Genomic DNA, 17,844 nt, shown 5'->3' with positions numbered 1-17,844 from the left:
AATTGTTCATTTTTCTCTTCATCTATGACCAGAAACCCTACCCTCTTCAAAATAACCCCATTCCTATTATTCCAAATACTCCATTATACAATTCTTTTCAACATAACTTTATGAACATGTCATACATGAGTTAATTGCTTAAGCTTTTGAGAAACAATTTAGAAATTAAATAGGCCAAATATTTCTTGAAAACCAAAGTCAGTTACACCATTCTTTTTCTTTCTTTCCTTGAACGATTTAAATAAAAAAAAATCTTTAATAGTTTATTACTATTGTCACCAAAATAATAATACTGAGTATCATTAATTGTTCTGATTTAGTATATTTTGAAACATATAATTAATAAAACATTTCCTAAAAATTGCCATTAACCTAAATATTAATGTTTATTATAAGAGATTTTAACAAAGTGTGAAACTGATAATCTAATAATCATTTCGATGGTCTATAAGGAAAAAAATAAATTAAGTTCGTATTATTGTACGGTACTACAAACAAATTTAACCCAATTTTCATTACAAAGGACTTTAGCAAGGTGTGAAACTGATAATGTATGTACGACTCTTGAAAAAGAAATATATTTAATGTATCTTATGACTAATTGGGATATTCATACTATACAAAATCTGTTTAAATTTATTTCAAAAATATTGAAATTTTAGGAAATATCTTTCATTAATTACTGTGCAATATTTCCTACACAAGAAGAAGAATTTTAGATTTCTGTCATAAATTTTGTTGTGTTGACTGGGATATATATTATTTTTATTTACAGTATTGTGATTATAATTTGTGAAACAAATTTTGTTAAAAAAAAGCAAACATAATTTATCACTTGAACTTAAATTTGTTGTTGGGAGTATGAAGGATATGGGTGACGTCTCACCAACTTTTCTGTTCCTTTCTCTATCAGTGTATAAGAAGAGTAATGGAAGCATGACAGAGTTTGGTGTATAAATAGGTGAGATTAAGGGCTTGTCTTCCTCACAACTCACAACTCAGTAGTCTGAAATATCTGAGATTCATAAGCATGAGTTCATTGAGTTCAATAGTGGTGAAGGGGAAGTTGGTGAAGGGGAGGGTGGTGTTGATTCGGAAGAGTCTGGTTGAAACCCTAACCAACGTCAATGGTCTCGTTGGCACTGGCTTCAACCTAATCAACTCTTCAGTCGAAGATATCACTAAATCTGTGTCTTTCAAGTTGATTAGTCGTACCAAGTCAGAGAATCGTTAGTCTTCTCTCTTTCTTATCAGAATAAAACTTTTCATATCATCAATGCTTCAAAAAATACTTATGTTTTTTTGGATTTTGATTCATTTGCATCTTGCAGAAAAAAATGTGGCTGGGAAAGTTGGAAAGGATAGCTATTTGGAGAATAATGTTTCTGTGTTACGAAGCTTGGGGGGCACAGAGGAGGCATTCGACATTTATTTTGAATGGGATGATAATGATATGGGAATTCCAGGAGCATTCTACGTAACAAACCTAATGAATGATGAGTTCTTCCTTGTTAGTCTCACTCTTGAATATCCAACTCCAACAACTCAACACCACGACAAAATCATTATTCAACCCCTTATTCAACCCCTTATTAAACCCCTGGACCAAAGCATTGTTATTCATCCCCACGACCAAAACCAAAGCATTATCCACCACCAGGACCAAAACAATATTCACTTTGTGTGTAACTCATGGGTTCACAAGAAAACGGATCGCGTTTTCTTTGCCAACATTGTAAGTCAAATAAGGAGCATTATTGTTAATTATTTCCATTCTTAATTTAAATGAGAAAATTATATGTTTGTGTGTTGCAGCCATATCTTCCTGGTGAAGGGACACCAGTGGCTTTACAAAGGTACAGAGAAGAAGAGTTGAAGAATTTAAGGGGAGATGGAAATGGAAAGCGTGAGAAATGGGATAGGATTTATGACTATGATGTATACAATGATCTGGGCTTTCTAACCAGCGATGGACAACATGATCACCCAGTTCTTGGAGGCACAAACTATCCTTACCCTCGTAGGGTTAGGAGTGGGAGAAAACTCATCCACAATAACAACAATGGTGAGTTACATTTTATCATGATTGAATTCTTGATGATAAAAAGTGTCTCTAAGCTTAATTTATGTCTTGACAGGTGGTGAATACGAGGAAGCAGACGAGGTTTACTATGTGCCAAGAGATGAAAATTTCAGTAACGTGAAGACTAAAGAATTGCTTGAATTGGGAACAAAAACTTTAGCTGAAAGAGTGGAACCGTTGCTCCTATCTTTACATTTAAAGACCACACCAAATGAATTTAATGGCTTTGAAGAAGTGCAGAGACTGTATGAAGATGGCGTTAATCTGCCCATATCTATCACTGCCAACGCTACTCCAAGTGTCCTTAAGTTCCCACCACCTCATATAATCCAAGGTAACTTAGTAGTCTCTTCCCACTCCAACGTAACATTACATTATTATTTCTTAATTTTATTTTCTTTCTTATCATTTTTTACAGAAAGCAAGTTTTCATGGATGACCGATGAAGAATTTGCAAGACAGATGATTGCCGGTGTAAACCCTATTGTGATTCGTCTTCTTAAAGTAAGTGCAAATATCTTATGTTGAATTATTCTATTGTTTTGCCATTTCTTTCTGATTACTGGACATCTTTAATAATGGCAGGAGGAGGATATCGCATCGCCATGGATTCCAATTTGCAACTGTTTTCGATCCCATGCAGTGACAAAAGAAAAGTTGGAGATTAACATGAATGGGGTCAAAGTAGATAAGGTGATGATAATATAAACCTACTAAACACAACAATTTGATAGCTTCCAAATATAAACTAGTTCAATATTTTCTTTAAGTACTTGGATTTGGAAATATTCTTTCTAGTATATGGTCATTCAGAGGTATATGAAATTAACTGTTGTGACCATTGAAATTAAATTTGTGGACACAGGCATTGGCTGATGGAAGATTATTCATATTAGATTACTATGAAACATTCATGTCCTATTTGACCAAGATAAACGAGCTTCCTTCTGCAAAGGCTTATGCCACCAGGACATTCTTGTTCTTGAAAGATGATGGGACATTGAAACCACTTGCTATTGAATTAAGCAAATCACATACATGTATTTGTCTTTTTACGGTTATCGAGAGCACAGTGGTGCTGCCTGCAGACAGAGGTGTTGAAAGTACAATTTGGCAATTGGCCAAAGCTCATGTTATTGTAAATGACACCAACTATCATCAGCTCATAAGCCACTGGTATACATATAACAACTCCATCTGCTACCAACATACGTATGCAAACATGTTTATAAATTTAATTTCGTAACATTCCTGATGTCTTTCACAGGTTAAATACTCATGCAGTGATTGAGCCATTTGCCATAGCAACACACAGGAACCTCAGTGTACTTCACCCCATTTATAAACTTCTTCATCCTCACTTCCGTGACACCATAAATATCAATGCACTTGCTAGGAAATCCCTAATAAATGCAGGTAGCATTATAGAGCAAACTTTTTTGCCTGGACCCTATTCTATGGAGATGTCTTCTGCTGTATACAAGAATTGGGTTTTCACTGACCAAGCATTACCAAAAGATCTCATGAAAAGGTAAATTAAAAGTATTAAATTAGAAACATGAATGTGTCATGTGGATGGTGAAAATTGAGGTACCCTTCTTACCAAAATAACTTATATTTGTTTTCTTTTGATTAATTTAGAGGAATGGCGGTTAAGGATATCTCTGCCCCTCATGGCCTTAGCCTTGCGATAGAGGACTATCCTTATGCTGTTGATGGGCTTGAAATATGGAATGCTCTTAATATTTGGGTAAGAGAGTACGTCTCTCTGTATTATTCAAAAGGTGATGCAGTTGAAAAAGATACTGAATTACAAACATGGTGGAAGGAAGTTGTGGAGAAGGGTCACGGTGACTTAAAAGCTGCAAAATGGCCTGAAATGAAGACTTCTCAAGAGCTGGTTGAAACTTGCACTACCATTATATGGATTGCTTCAGCTCTTCATGCTGCTGTTAATTTTGGACAGTATCCTTATGGAGGTTACATTCTGAACCGTCCTACACAAAGCCGAAGATGGATCCCAAAAGAAGGAACTCCAGAGTACGGTGAGATGATAAAGAATCCTCAAGAAGCTTTTTTGAAAACAATTACTCCAAAGTACCAGACAGTTATGGATCTTACAGTGATGGAGATACTATCAAGGCATGCATCTGACGAGGTATATCTTGGACAAAGGGACACCTTGGACTGGACTGCCGATCAAAAGGCAAAAGATTTGTTCAAAAAATTTACAGAACAGCTGAAAGACATTGAGAGCAAGATCTCTGAAAGGAACAACAACAAAGAACTTAGAAACCGAACTGGACCGGTGAAATTGCCCTACACTGTGCTTCTTCCTTCGAGTGAACCAGGGATTACTTTCAGAGGAATCCCTAACAGTGTCTCTATCTAAACGCATGATGGAATTTCCTTTTCTGTTATGTTTTTATCTTTCAATAACAGACGCATGTTATGTGCATGCCTCATTCTGTGTGTTCTTGTTTAAGTCACAGTGTGTTCTTGTTTAAGTCACAGTTGTTTTCGTCAAGCTGTTGTACCCTCATAAATAAGCTCATTAGCATGTTTCCTTTTATCACAGGGAACCCTTCTTATGTAGTTTGTGAACTTTAATCCTACAATGTTAATGTTATGTGTTTTGTGAGTGTCATCTCTATGCTTTTTCTCTTTCTGCCAATTCTTATTTAATTTAATTTCATGTCAACTATAACATCAATTATTTTTAGAACTTATGAGAGAGGAAATAAAATATCTTGTAAAGTTAATTAATAAAATATCTTGTAAACTTATGAGAATTAATAAAGTAATTTAAGGATGTTCTTGTAAAGTTATATAGCATCACGTGTTTAAGGACGAATTGGTTTGAGAATTAATGCATTGTGAGTGTGAAGTTACGTATGTTTGCATGATGACAAACACAACAAGGTTTCCAAAGAACGCGTGCACAAGGACAAACAATAAAGCAAGTGTACCACACCTAATATAAATACTATCAGAAATATGTTACTATCAATAAATTAAAACAGAAATTTTATTATAATAAACATCCTAAATTTTACCCATATATAATGAAATAAAAGTAAAACAAGCAATATCTAATTACGAATAATATATACTATTTTCTCATATGTGCATCTCAAAAGAAATATCCCTCTTCATAGGAATTTAATATATACATCAAAAGTTTTAACAACAAAACAAAGCATTCAAATAAAACTATCTCATTCTCCCGCTGCTCACTAAGGAGCTCTATTACCTGCAATCTCAGCTGCTTCCGTGTAAAACACGATCATCACAGACAGATAAAGAAACAAACACAAACAAATAACAGGGTAAACTATCTATATAAAAAGTTTTGATATAATTCAAATTTTAAATTAATAAGCATAATTCATCAATTTTCATATGATTTCTCAAACCATCAAGTGACTATTACATTTATAAAATTCATATTTCATATGTCGGACTTCTACTGACTCATAACACATAGACTCTTGACTCTACTTACCCATTCATATGAACCTCCTTCAACCCTCACCACCTGAATAACTTCATCTATATGATTTCATTATCTCAGGAGAGTCAGGATATCTCTAGACGAATCCCTAGTCAATGCACATCCTAAACAATCTTAACACGGTATTTTCTTTCCTGAAAATACTATGTTTTGATTAAAAATATATTCTAAACATTAAAATCTTCCACATCAAACAATCAAATCATTCCACCATTTAGAATTTCCAAAACACCCAACAATTCATTCACTAATCATATAAATGTCTTGAATCAAAAGGATTCCAAAGTGTATTTAAATAACATCAAGTTTTACTATCCAAAAAGAGAGACAATAAAAGGAGAATAAAATAAAATTATCTTCCAACTACAACTATATCCAACAGTATTTAATAAAAAGGATGATGTAAAAAACACCAGAATTCAGATTACAATCAACATATCTCTCAAAATAATCAACTCATAATTTACTTTAAAAATTGTCACAGACATCATAAACTGAATCATCAAGAAATATTCAAAATATATATGCTCTGAAATTGTCAAGAAACAAATAATCACAAACCTTTTTCAAATACATTCAGTAATTCATTCAATTCCAAACTTATATACATTCTACATCATCTACCTTATCTAAATTTTAGATTAACCGTACAAAATCTAAGATTAACCCGTACAAAATCTTATAAGATCAAAATTAACTCAAAAGAAAAAGGGGCCAAGAAGGAACTTACTCTATCTGATATTTTGATCCGGCAAACTTATAAGGTTTGCGAGTCCAACGGCAGACTCCGATCGCCAAACTGATAAGGCGAGGAAGTCAGAATCTTACAAAAGAGGAACAAAACTGAACTTACTCTATAACAGATTCTGATCAGGCAGTCTCGTAGTCTTGGCTGCCAGGAGTCTAACGGTATACTCTGATCATCAAACTGATGAACGAGGAGATCAGAGTCAGAAGGGAGAGAAAGGAAAAAGGAAACTTTTAGAGAGATGGTGGTTATTTTAAAATGAAACCTGAATAACTGAATTTTCTATTTATATGTCATTTTCATTTTAATAATAAAATATTCAGGTATCATTTAAAATATACCACTTCTACTCTAAGGTTATTTTCTAGATCCTTACAGTTTTTATATATATAATTTTTAATACCTTCTTATATTGCAAAATAAAAATTTATCATATCCATTTTCAAAATCTATGTAATCTCTTGTCTTCAAATCACTGAGTGTATAAAAAAACTTTGTGAACTTGTATATTTACAACTATTATTTGTAAGTGTTTATTTTTTATTTAATTATATTTTTTTAAAATCAATTATATAATAAGTAAATAGGGGAATCATATACACTTATTAATTTATAGTAATTTTATTGTATTAAAATTGCTAAAACAATCATTACTAAAAAAATTTAAATAAAAATTAATTTTATTAACTAAAATTAATTACTTATTATGTTTACTAAATTAGAGACTATGAACTTAAAAATCATTATCTAACGTAGTTTCTAAATTTATAAATTTGTTTTTAAATCGGTATCTAATTAGTTAATTGTTTTTTTATTAATAAAATTAAATAAATTAAATTGAGGTATTTCAAAGATACCTTAATCCTTATAAAAAGCCATCAAAAGCCAATCCTCAAAAAACCATACAAAAATTAGAACTCAAAAATTAATACGACAAAAACCTACCATTTTCTAACAGATCTCATACATATCAAAGGTTAAGATACCAGTTAGAATACGAAAAACTTACCTCACCAGCTTTGGAATTCACCCGTGACCATACCTTCACTTGCACCATAGAAAAAATTTCAATATGGTCTATCATGCAGCTTTTAAAAATTTTCTTATTCTTATATTTTCACAACTCAGCTACCACCGCTACCCACACACAATCTCACGTCTAATTAATGTTTTTATTCATCCCACTAATCTTAAAACTCAAAAAGTATACTTTGGCTGGCAATGCTTTGTCAATGTCACCTCCAACCACTTGTAATACTTTGACCATACTAACCAAGCGACTCTACATGTACAAAAGAGGTGGGACGTAATTTCCTCTTCCTCCCCACACAGGTCACACATACGGCTAACCAAACAAATTCCTCTTCTCGCCAAATTTTTTTTAGACTCAATCTTATCCTCCAAAATTCTCCCTAATAAGAATGAGTGATGGCTGAACCTTCATCCTCAAAAAAAAATTACATTTATGTGGTTGAAGTAATTACATTTCCCTGCCTAGTATTGATAAGGGGAGTACATCACTATTTATGAACAAAATTATTGTCAGATATTTGGGTTGTTCAGGTTTTGGATTTTGTAACTACTCCTTGCCAGTGTATATTTTTCTAGTGTCTTCATGTAGTGAGAGATTTTGAGTGGGAGAGAAATCCATCATAACTATGTTAATGGGGTTTCAAGGCTAATAAGTTTTTTTTCTTTTTTTTAAAGGGTTTGGACATCCCTTCTATGTTTTGTAAAGGTTCAAAATTTTCTGAAAGTTTGGGAACAATGTTTATATTTTTTTCTGAAACAAATATTTTTTATTGTTCTCTGGGGTATATATTATTTTTATTTACAGTATTGTGCTTATATTTTGCAAAACAAAGTTTCTTATAAGTAAAAAAACAGGCATAATTTATCACTCCAATAAACATTTTCACTAAAACACAAAATATTTAATCAATAAAACCAACCCACTTGGAAAAATGTTAAGAACAGCACAAGCTTCATTAATACGCTGCTGTGAACAAAAACATGAGAGTGAGAGAAAAGCAACAAAAATCTTTATAATATGTTGAAATCGTGTGTGAATATTAGGTGTTTCCACATAGAAGAACATGTGCACCAGGACAAACAACAAAACAACTGTACCATACAAAATATAAATACGTTTAGATATTTTACTATCAACAAATTAAAACAGAACACTGGTAATAAGATGGTGAAAAAAAGTGCAATCATCAATAAACAACTATATCACTTTCAAATGGTGGGAAAGGGAAAGGTTAAAAATAGTCTACTTGTGTCCAAACAGTTGTAGTACAAGCTTCGGCAAATGGTATTGTGAGCACATTCCAAATATATATTTCAAGAGCATAACTATCGAGTCAAATGGTGTAGTATGAGGATAACCATCAAAAGGACTTCATAGTGTATCCCAACATGGTAAAACCATATATTTGCATTCGTACAATGTCAATTGGACATATTTAACATCAATTTAACATATTTTTCATCCTTGGAAAGTGTTTCTATATATTTAATTGAAAATAAATTCAAGTTGTTTAAAGGAGGTCTATTTATGTGTAATAGCATGACCTCTTAACTACTTTCTCTGTGCAAAATAAGCATCGAGCAACTGACTAATGGATGAATGCAGTAGCTTCGTATGCGTATCCACTATATATCCTCAAATTGTCGAATACATTTTATCAAATACATTCTTAATTTTGTGTTCTGGATTTTTTTTGTCGGATTGTATTTTTTTATTTTTGAATTTTATTTACTATTTTGGATTTTCAAATACAAAATAAGGATAGTTTTGCAATTTTGTAAAAATGATAGGGTGTAGGTCAAAATTGATATGTTGCAGGAAAAAATTGTCTAAAAAAATATTTTGATTTTATTGATGTTTTTTATTTCGAAATAGGTGATCCCAACAATCAAAAAATACTTCTGAATTATAAATACCTTCTTAATTTTATAATTTAAAATAAGTTTTTTTAAAATATATTTTAAATTATGAAATCTTGAAGGTATTTTCATATTATAGAATTCAAAAGGTATTTTAGGTATTTCCATTTTTTTAAATGAATTTTATAATCCAAAATATATATTTTAAAGAAAAAGAATTCTAAATTGTATAATCTATTTAGGGATCATAAACACTTTCAAGATTCTATAATTCGGGATGTGCAAATATTAAAAAATACATTTTCATATTATAAAATCAGAATGTATTTTTTAATAACAAAATGTGCCTTGTCACCTTACCCAAAACCCAAAAGAAACAACCCTCTAAAATTGGTCTTTCACTTGGATTTCAAAATGGAATTGACTGAATGCATCAAATCCTATTGTCAATTTTATTCCTTCATTTAAAATTAATAAAAAGTTAAATAATTATTGAAAGACTACAAAATACATAAATAAATTGAAAATAAAAATATTAATAAGTATTTTACTTCTGTTTTTTTTTTCTATGTTAAGGCTTAATTTTCCATCTATGACCATCTCAAAAGATTTTGGACCAATAAACATTAGTTTTTCAAGTCTTTAAGCCCATAACACCTCCTCCCAAAAAAAATTAAAAGGGAAAAGAATAAAACAAAGTAAAATAATTATTAGTATTATTCAAGGAAAAATAAAATGAAGCTTGTTCTGTTTTTTATGAGGTAGAAATTTAGATACCCAATTCAAAGTCATGTAACAGGTTCATGTTAAAAATCTACATAGCATAGAGAAATTTGATTTGATATTCAGAATCCGTGATACCAAACTTATATAACCCAATAGTTAACATAACACAAAATGATACCACTCTTATTAAATGGAGAACCACGTAACATCCCCATGCATTACTTAAGCATACACCCGACAATTATGCAGATACAAACAAACATCATTATTTGATATTGAGCAATAAAGTTGGACAAACATTAAACCACACACGTACACTCCTTAAATAGAGATGCTGTTGGGGATTCCTCTGAAAGTGAGACCTTCCTCACTGGTAGGAAGAAGCACAGTGTAGGGCATCTTAACACGGTTTCTGAGACTTGAATTGTTGTTCCTTTCTAAGATCTTATTCTCAATATCCTTCAGTTCTTTTCCAAAATGTTCAAAGGCTTTAAGAGCATATTTTTCATCAGTCCAATTTGGATTGTCCCTCTGTCCAAGATAGACCTCATCAGAAGCATGTCTTGACAATATCGCTATCACTGAAAGGTTCACAAGGGCCTCATGTTTTTTTGTAATTGTTTTCAGATAAGCCTTTTCAAGGTTGTTGCTCAGCTCATCATATTCTTCGTTTTCTGGGTCTGGAAGCAATCTTCTGGTTAGAGTTGGACGGTTTAGGATGTAACCTCCATAAGGGTATTGTCCAAAATTAACAGCTGCATGTTGAGCTGAAGCAATCCATATGATAGTGCTGCAAATGTGAATCAGATTTTCATTAGTGTTCAACTTTGGCCACCATGGCTTGTCTTTCAAGTCACCATGACCCTTCTCAAGCACTTCCTTCCACCAAGACTCGAGTTCTGTGTCTTCCACAACTCTACTATCTGTAGCATAGTACAAGGTGACATACTTTCTAACCCAATTCAGAATAGCACTCCATATCTCTAGTCCATCAACAGCATAAGGGTAGTCCTTTATCACAAGTTGAAGGCGATTTGATGAATCTTTAACTGCCATTCCTCTGAATCACGGAGGAAAACAAAGCATTTACTATTGACAACTCAAACAGGAGAAAAATTGTAAATTAAAATATTGTATTAGTATATATGTAAATAAATTCCAAGTGAGAGTTGTTGACTAAAGTACAGAGTATTAATTAAAAGCTAGTTGTGTATAAACATTACCTCTTGACAAGATCTTCAGGAAGGGCTTGATCAGTGAAAACCCAATTCTTGTAAGCTGCTGAAGACATTTCCAAAGCGTATTTTCCAGGCAAAAAGGATTGCTCAATAAGGCCACCTGCGTTGATAAGTGATTGTCGTGCAACTCCATTAACATTCATGGTGTCACGATAGTGTGGTGATAGAAGTTTATGAATAGGGTGGAGCACACTGAGATGCCTATTTGTTGCTATGACAAATGGCTCCATTATGGCATGAGTGTTTAACCTGTTATCAAATGATACAGAAACCAAATAAATTAAGAACCACTTAGTAAATTCAAAAAATTGATAGTTCATTCATGATGGAAGAATTTATATGTACCAGTGGCTCACAAGTTGATGATAACATGAGTCATTTACAACAACATAAGCCTTGGACAATTGCCAAATTGTTCTTTCAGCGCCTTGGTGTGCAGGCAAGATAACTCTACTATTAGCACCACACCTATCTCCCTCAGCATGTGGTAGACTTAATTCAATAGCCAATGGCTTCAATGTGCCATCATCTTTCAAGAAAAGGATTGTCCTTGTGGCATAACACTTTGTGTTGGGTAGGTCATTGATCTTCCTCAGAAATGGTAAGAATGCATCATGGTAATCTAATATGAACAATCGGTTATCTTTCAATGCCTGTTGAACAAGTATCATTATAATCATTCAGCGTCATGGTTAAATGAATATTTATGTGTTATTTTGCTTTGGAATTAATATATATCATTCACCTTTTCCACGGTGACTTTACCAAGGTTGATCTGCAAAATTTTTTTGGTAATTTTGCTAGTTTGATCACCATACACAGAAGCATCTAGCTTGCTCGTTGGAGGGAACTCCTGTGATGCATTAAATAACATTGTGAGTAAATTAAGATGATAAACAATGAATATATTTCAACATGAAAACCAAATCATTCCAAGTTAATAAACAACAAAGCATTATTTACTTGAAGACGCTGAATTCGGCAAGGATGAACACCAGCAAGCATCTCTCTTCCAAATTCTTCATCAGTCATCCATGACTCACCATCTGCTCCAAATTTTATGGAAAACAACTAGATATGTTAAATATAAAAAATACTTGTTGCCATGCCAATCACTAGTAGCTTATTTTACTTTATATATATATAGGTGTGACATATAAATAGACAATACTTTGGATGACATGAGGTGGTGGAAACTTGACTTTTTCACCATCAATCTGGAAGATTTCCTTTATCACTGGTGTTTGGCTAATTGTGCTGATTGCGTCTTTATTAGGAAGACGAAGTCCACCTTCGAAGAGTCCACGAACGTCATTAAACTTATCAAACTCAGCATTTAAACCAATTACAGATTGAAATTGAGGTAAGACATTTTGAGCCAAGGACTTTATTCCATTTGTAAGAAAGTCTGATGACTTCAAGTGACCAATTTTTTCATCTCTTGGAATGTAAGTGTCGCCGCTGGCTGGTGTCTCACTCTTAGGGTCTGTTAGAAATGGAGATAAATAAAAATTAATATTGTATCATTAACAATAACAATTAGAAGTAACGACATTTCAATGTTGTGATGTATTGGCTCTAGATTGTGATAGTTTATTGAAAAATACAGAAGACCATCTACTTGAAAGTGTCTTATCTTAAACACTCTATTAAATTACGGGAAGAAAATCATAAAATAAAAATCAATTTTAAAGACAAAAAATAATTAGTTGGTATAGTAACTAGATTAGAGATCATTTTAGAGACTAAAAAAAAAATTGGTTTCTAAATTAGTTTATATTATTGTTAATTTGTTTATAGATTGATATCTAACTAGCAACTAAGGTTTTTGGTACCAAATTTATAATTTAAATAATTAGTAGTTAAAACTTTGATAACTAATTAAATATCAATTTAGAAACTATTTAATAATAATATAAATTAATTTAGAAACCATTTTTTTTTAGTTTCTAAAATGGTTTCCAATGTAGTCACTATAGTAACTAAATGATATTTTGTCTTTAAGTGTTTTAAGAGTTTTTTTTTTACTCTATTATTCCTTCTTTTATCCTCTTGAGCTAACTCTACACACTACAAGAAAAAAATCATGAAATAGAATTTTGCAACAGTAACTAAATTAGAGACCATTTTAGAAACTAAAAAAAATAGTTTCTAAATTAGTTTATATTATTGTTAAATAATCTCTAAATTGGTATCAAATTAGCAATAACCAAGGTTTTAACTACCAATTATTTAGTTTCTAAAACTTTGGTTGCTAATTAAATACCAATTTAGAAACTATTTAACAATAATAGAAACTAATTTAGAAACCAAAATTTTGTTTAGTTTCTAAAATGGTCTCTAATTTAGTTACTATTGCAACTAATTATTTTGGTCTCTAAAAATTGGTTTCTATTTCATGATTTTCTTGTAGTGACATTAGTGTCACAAGAGTTACATTAAGAGTTTATCGACAAAAAAAAATATAGATCAGTAGAGGATGATTCAATCCTTATACCTCCTTAACACCTAACAATTAGCTCAATAAAACAAAAACGACATCATCTTTCAAATAACAAAATAAACCCCTAGTCAACCTAATACAAATCAATTGTGTTTAATAAAAAAACATACCTACTAGCAGGTTTATGTTTATAACCTTTTGCTATACTACATTTACTTTCTTTAATTCTAGTCATTGTAATTTTTTTTCTTACTAATAACAAAAATAGCATCTCTATATTTCCAAAAACATATTGAACATCCTCATTATATCTAAAAGAGATCAAATTAGTAATAACATAACCACACATAATGACAGAATATTGACATTGTTTTTGTGAAGATAGGTGCATCTTTCATACAAACAATTCTATTCAAGTTAAATAAGAATATCAGAGACAATACATAGATTCTCGACAAATTAATTTGGAAATAATTTTTTTAAAGTGAAAAATAATCCCTAACCTTTTTTTGTTTTGTCTCTTCCAGTTCTTCCCCTGCGAGGGTATGGATAGGCACTAGAATCTCCAAGAACAGGACGAGCTAGATCATCACTATTGTCTGGGTTGCCCAAATCATTATACACATCATAATCATAAATCCTTTCATGTTCTTGGCGCTTTCCTTTTCCATCTCCTCCATCTCCTCTCAGACTTTTCAATTCAACTTCTCTGTACTTTTTTAAAGCAGTTCGAGTTTTATCTGGAAGATACGTCTGAAACATGTTCAATGAATTTCTTCATTTAGACAATAGGGATGAATTTTGTGAAAGTTTATAAACTATAGGGTTTAAATTTCATATATTACCTTTTTCTTTATCAAAATTAAGTACCTTAAGTACTTTAAGGTGTTACAAGTTTATACAAACAAATTCGGATTAATTTATGGTGATGTGTATGAGTTGAGATAGCTCTCGATACCTAATGTTTTTTTTTTTTAGCCACTTAATTCATATAGCTAGGTCAAACTGCAGCTTACCAAACCAATGTATACATCAAAGAAATAGATTATAGAGTTTATAGATTTTCCTAGTGAGTACAAAAACCAGATTCATATATTGCTTGGTAGGTGCACAACTTAGTTACCTTGTTTGCAAAGAAAATACGATCCTTCTGTGCTTTGTAAACCCATGAGTTGCAAACAAAGTGAATGGTTCCATGATTTGGAATGTCAAGAGTGAGAGTCACAAGGAAAAACTCAGGTTGCTTTAAATTTTTGATGTAGAATGCTTCTGGAATTCCAAAACTTTCATCCAATTTAAAAGAAATATTGAATGCAGTTTTTCCCTCTCCCAAGGTTGGTAACGAAGAAGCAGGTTGATTTTTGTCCCGAGAGGTTTCCTTTCCAACCTTCCCATTATTATGCCCTAAATAAAGAATATTATGAAACTCAAATAAGACATTTTTTTAATCTCGATAACATATTATTTATTTATCTACAATAAGAAAATCATTCAATAGAAATCAATTTTAACCACTAAAAATAATTAGTTACTATATTGATTAAATTATATATCAATTTATAAATTATCAATAATATAAACTAATTTAAAAATTAATAATTTTTTTAGTTTCTAATTTAGTCAATAACAATTAATTATTTTTTTCTCTAAAATTAGTTTTTATTTAATGATTTTCTTTAGTTATCATACTTATTCAAATAATACTAATGGTTGTTTATAACTAAAATTCCAGTTTCAGATAATAAATTCTTTTTTTACTAACAATGAATAAATTAAATAAAAAAATGTTTTAGAAATGTTCAAACCCTTTTAAAAAATGTATGTGAAAGAGAAAACAAATTACAAATATTTTTACCTCTGTTTTGTTTTGTTGTTAGCTTAACTATAGAGTGGTACTGTATAAGGGTTGGGACACCCCTTAAGTGTCCATCTTTTATTCTATTGATTTATTGCTGATAAAAAAAAACAAATATTTAATTACCGGCATAACAAGCACTAAAACTCAGCGTCATATACACTATAAGAAAATTATGAAATAGAAACTAATTTTTAGAGATCAAAATAATTAGTTACAATAGTAACTAAATTAGAAACCATTTTATAAACTAACAAAAATTTTGGTTTCTAAATTAGTTTATATTATTGTTAAATAGTTTCTAAATTAGTTTCTAAATTTGGTAGCAAAAACATTAGTTGCTAATTAGATATCAATTTAGAAACTAATTTAAAAACCAAATTTTCTTTTAGTTTTTAAGGTGATTTCTAATGTAGTTACTATTGCAACTAATTATTTTGGTCTCTAAAAATGGATTTCTATCTCATGATTTTCTTGTAGTGATAACTTCATATTTTTATAAATTCAGATTTTTATATTGATTTCTCGTGGTCAAAAGAATGATAGAATTTGATTATTTGGAAAACTGAATACTAACTTAATTTTTTATTTTTAATAAAATTTAAATTTTAGAAAATTTAAAAAATTCAAAAGTATAATGACTAAAAATAGTTAATATTTTACGGGGATATTGGAATTTATTTTTTCATAATTTAAATAAAAATAATGTTGACATTTATATGAGAAAAGGAAGAAACAAACCATCAACCATGTTAGAACTGATAAGCTTTATGGAAAAGTCAGGGCTGAAGATGGCAGTGGCACCATCTTTGTTGAAGTCCAATGCATTCTTGCTCATCAAAACCACTGTCCCCTTCACTTGGTGAACCTTTGAGGTATTGCCCTTAAACATCACTGCTCCAACACAGCACACTCTTCTTTCTACAGATGCTGTGGGAGACCCTTGTGCCTGCAAAGAGGCTATTTATAGATAAGTAGCAAGTTCCACCATAATTTACTGCTATGAGTAATGTACTCAGTTTTTTGTTGAGGACAACTTCTGAAAATGCATAAAAAGACGAATGGAGGGTGACAAAACACTCACAAAAAATCAGGGTAAATGACAAGAAAGGACAATGATTTAACATAAAAACAAAAAATGACAGATATGATAATATAAGATGTAGAAAATAAACCACATGCACTGTTCAGAGGGAAGTTAAAATGCTTTGTATGTAAAAGAAAAAGTTAGATCTGACATAGGTTTTAAACTTTTAGACAGCGGTCTATTGAACAAAGTCTCTTTTGTTCAACTTAAGCTATGCCTTTGGAATATTTACTTGTTTTTCTTATTCAATTTTTTATTTTTTTTATTAGTAAAAATAGAATGAATAAAAATCAAAATAGTTTAGGAATACATCCACTCTTATATAAAGACAACGGCATTTTTAGTCTACTATTCGCATGGTGAACTTTAAAGTAGACAACACGAAGAGATGCAAGTTTGACATCTACGATCATATTCAATTACAAAAACATTATCTCTAATCTGGAACACTCTTGTTCAATCCAACCTCTTTTCTATCTATTCCTTTTTTATTGATCTAATACAAACCAATAATTTTAAACACCAATTTGAATAAGAAAAACATACTATTCAATGTCTTATTCTTTGAATTGTGTGTTTTTTATTAAGAGATTTTGAATTTCTATAACTTTTATTTTAGAACACTGGAATAAGGTATTAATCTTAGTTATTTGTTTTCCTCTTTAATAGAAAGTTAGCGACAAATTTTTGAAAAAAAGTGTTTGTTTTTATGCGATTTTTTTTATAATAGTTGGATCACTTCTAAAATTATTCTTATTTTTTTTACACCGACAAAGTCAAAGAAAACCTCTGAAAGTCTTTCCATATTGGACCCTGGACATAAAAAAATACAATCTTAAAAAAAAATATTTATTTGCAGTAGGTGTTTGGTTTCACGATAGGTTATTCAAAATCACTCTTTAAGTATTTTTTTTTTTAAGTTTAGAATTTAAGTTTTTTTTTACTGTTAAATAAATACCAGATAGTAGTGGAGGAGTTGGAGTAGTATGCATTGATACTAAAAATATTACAGTTAAATATTTTAGATAAATATATATTCTTATGTTTAGTTTCGTGTTGAATAATTCATTTTAAGTTTGAACAGTTTAATCAACTTTTTAGGTTTTGTAAACACTCAATTAAATGCACTTGTATTTAGTTATTGATTAAATTGGTAAATATCATAACCCAAAAATACACTAATTATGAAGATTGTACACACTGACTTATTTTACATACATGTTAAGTGGATGTTTTCCAAACATTTCTAACTAGATTT

General features: G+C 30.7%; 2 protein-coding genes across 2 annotated transcripts; one reads left to right on the top strand and one right to left on the bottom strand.

Moving 5' to 3' along the window:
- The first annotated feature begins 989 nt into the window (after window positions 1-989).
- Window positions 990-4,730, top strand: LOC137818810 (seed linoleate 9S-lipoxygenase). The gene is made up of 9 exons (XM_068622426.2): window positions 990-1,229; window positions 1,332-1,735; window positions 1,816-2,065; window positions 2,139-2,417; window positions 2,502-2,587; window positions 2,669-2,776; window positions 2,949-3,259; window positions 3,351-3,614; window positions 3,725-4,730. Exons 1-9 carry the CDS (start codon window positions 1,031-1,033, stop codon window positions 4,473-4,475), a joined length of 2,652 nt encoding a protein of 883 aa, XP_068478527.2. The 5' UTR covers window positions 990-1,030; the 3' UTR covers window positions 4,476-4,730.
- Window positions 4,731-10,119: 5,389 nt separating this feature from the next.
- LOC137818809 (linoleate 9S-lipoxygenase 1) lies at window positions 10,120-16,546 on the bottom strand. The gene is made up of 9 exons (XM_068622425.2): window positions 16,241-16,546; window positions 14,768-15,048; window positions 14,148-14,397; window positions 12,373-12,687; window positions 12,165-12,247; window positions 11,947-12,054; window positions 11,547-11,854; window positions 11,187-11,450; window positions 10,120-11,023 (listed from the first exon to the last, which is right to left on the bottom strand). Exons 1-9 carry the CDS (start codon window positions 16,389-16,391, stop codon window positions 10,285-10,287), a joined length of 2,499 nt encoding a protein of 832 aa, XP_068478526.2. The 5' UTR covers window positions 16,392-16,546; the 3' UTR covers window positions 10,120-10,284.
- Window positions 16,547-17,844: the final 1,298 nt, after the last annotated feature.

Source organism: Phaseolus vulgaris, chromosome 10 (assembly GCF_051622355.1).
Source record: "Phaseolus vulgaris cultivar YP4 chromosome 10, ASM5162235v1, whole genome shotgun sequence".
NCBI classification, from domain to species: Eukaryota; Viridiplantae; Streptophyta; class Magnoliopsida; order Fabales; family Fabaceae; genus Phaseolus; species Phaseolus vulgaris.
Note: the sequence above shows the minus strand (reverse complement) of the source record. Positions and strands in the feature narration are given on the sequence as shown.

Bases quoted from the DNA above. Each gene is read 5' to 3' on its own strand.
- LOC137818810 (XM_068622426.2), top strand. From the start codon at position 1,031: ATGAGTTCATTGAGTTCAATAGTGGTGAAGGGGAAGTTGGTGAAGGGG. The intron at 1,736-1,815 runs GTAAGTCAAATA...TGTGTGTTGCAG, and splicing joins GCGTTTTCTTTGCCAACATT to CCATATCTTCCTGGTGAAGG. The intron at 2,066-2,138 runs GTGAGTTACATT...ATGTCTTGACAG, and splicing joins CATCCACAATAACAACAATG to GTGGTGAATACGAGGAAGCA.
- LOC137818809 (XM_068622425.2), bottom strand. From the start codon at position 16,391: ATGTTTAAGGGCAATACCTCAAAGGTTCACCAAGTGAAGGGGACAGTG. The intron at 15,049-16,240 runs GTTTGTTTCTTC...TTCTTTATTTAG, and splicing joins CAGTTCTAACATGGTTGATG to GGCATAATAATGGGAAGGTT. The intron at 12,688-14,147 runs GTTAGGGATTAT...CATTTCTAACAG, and splicing joins AAGAGACAAAACAAAAAAAG to ACCCTAAGAGTGAGACACCA.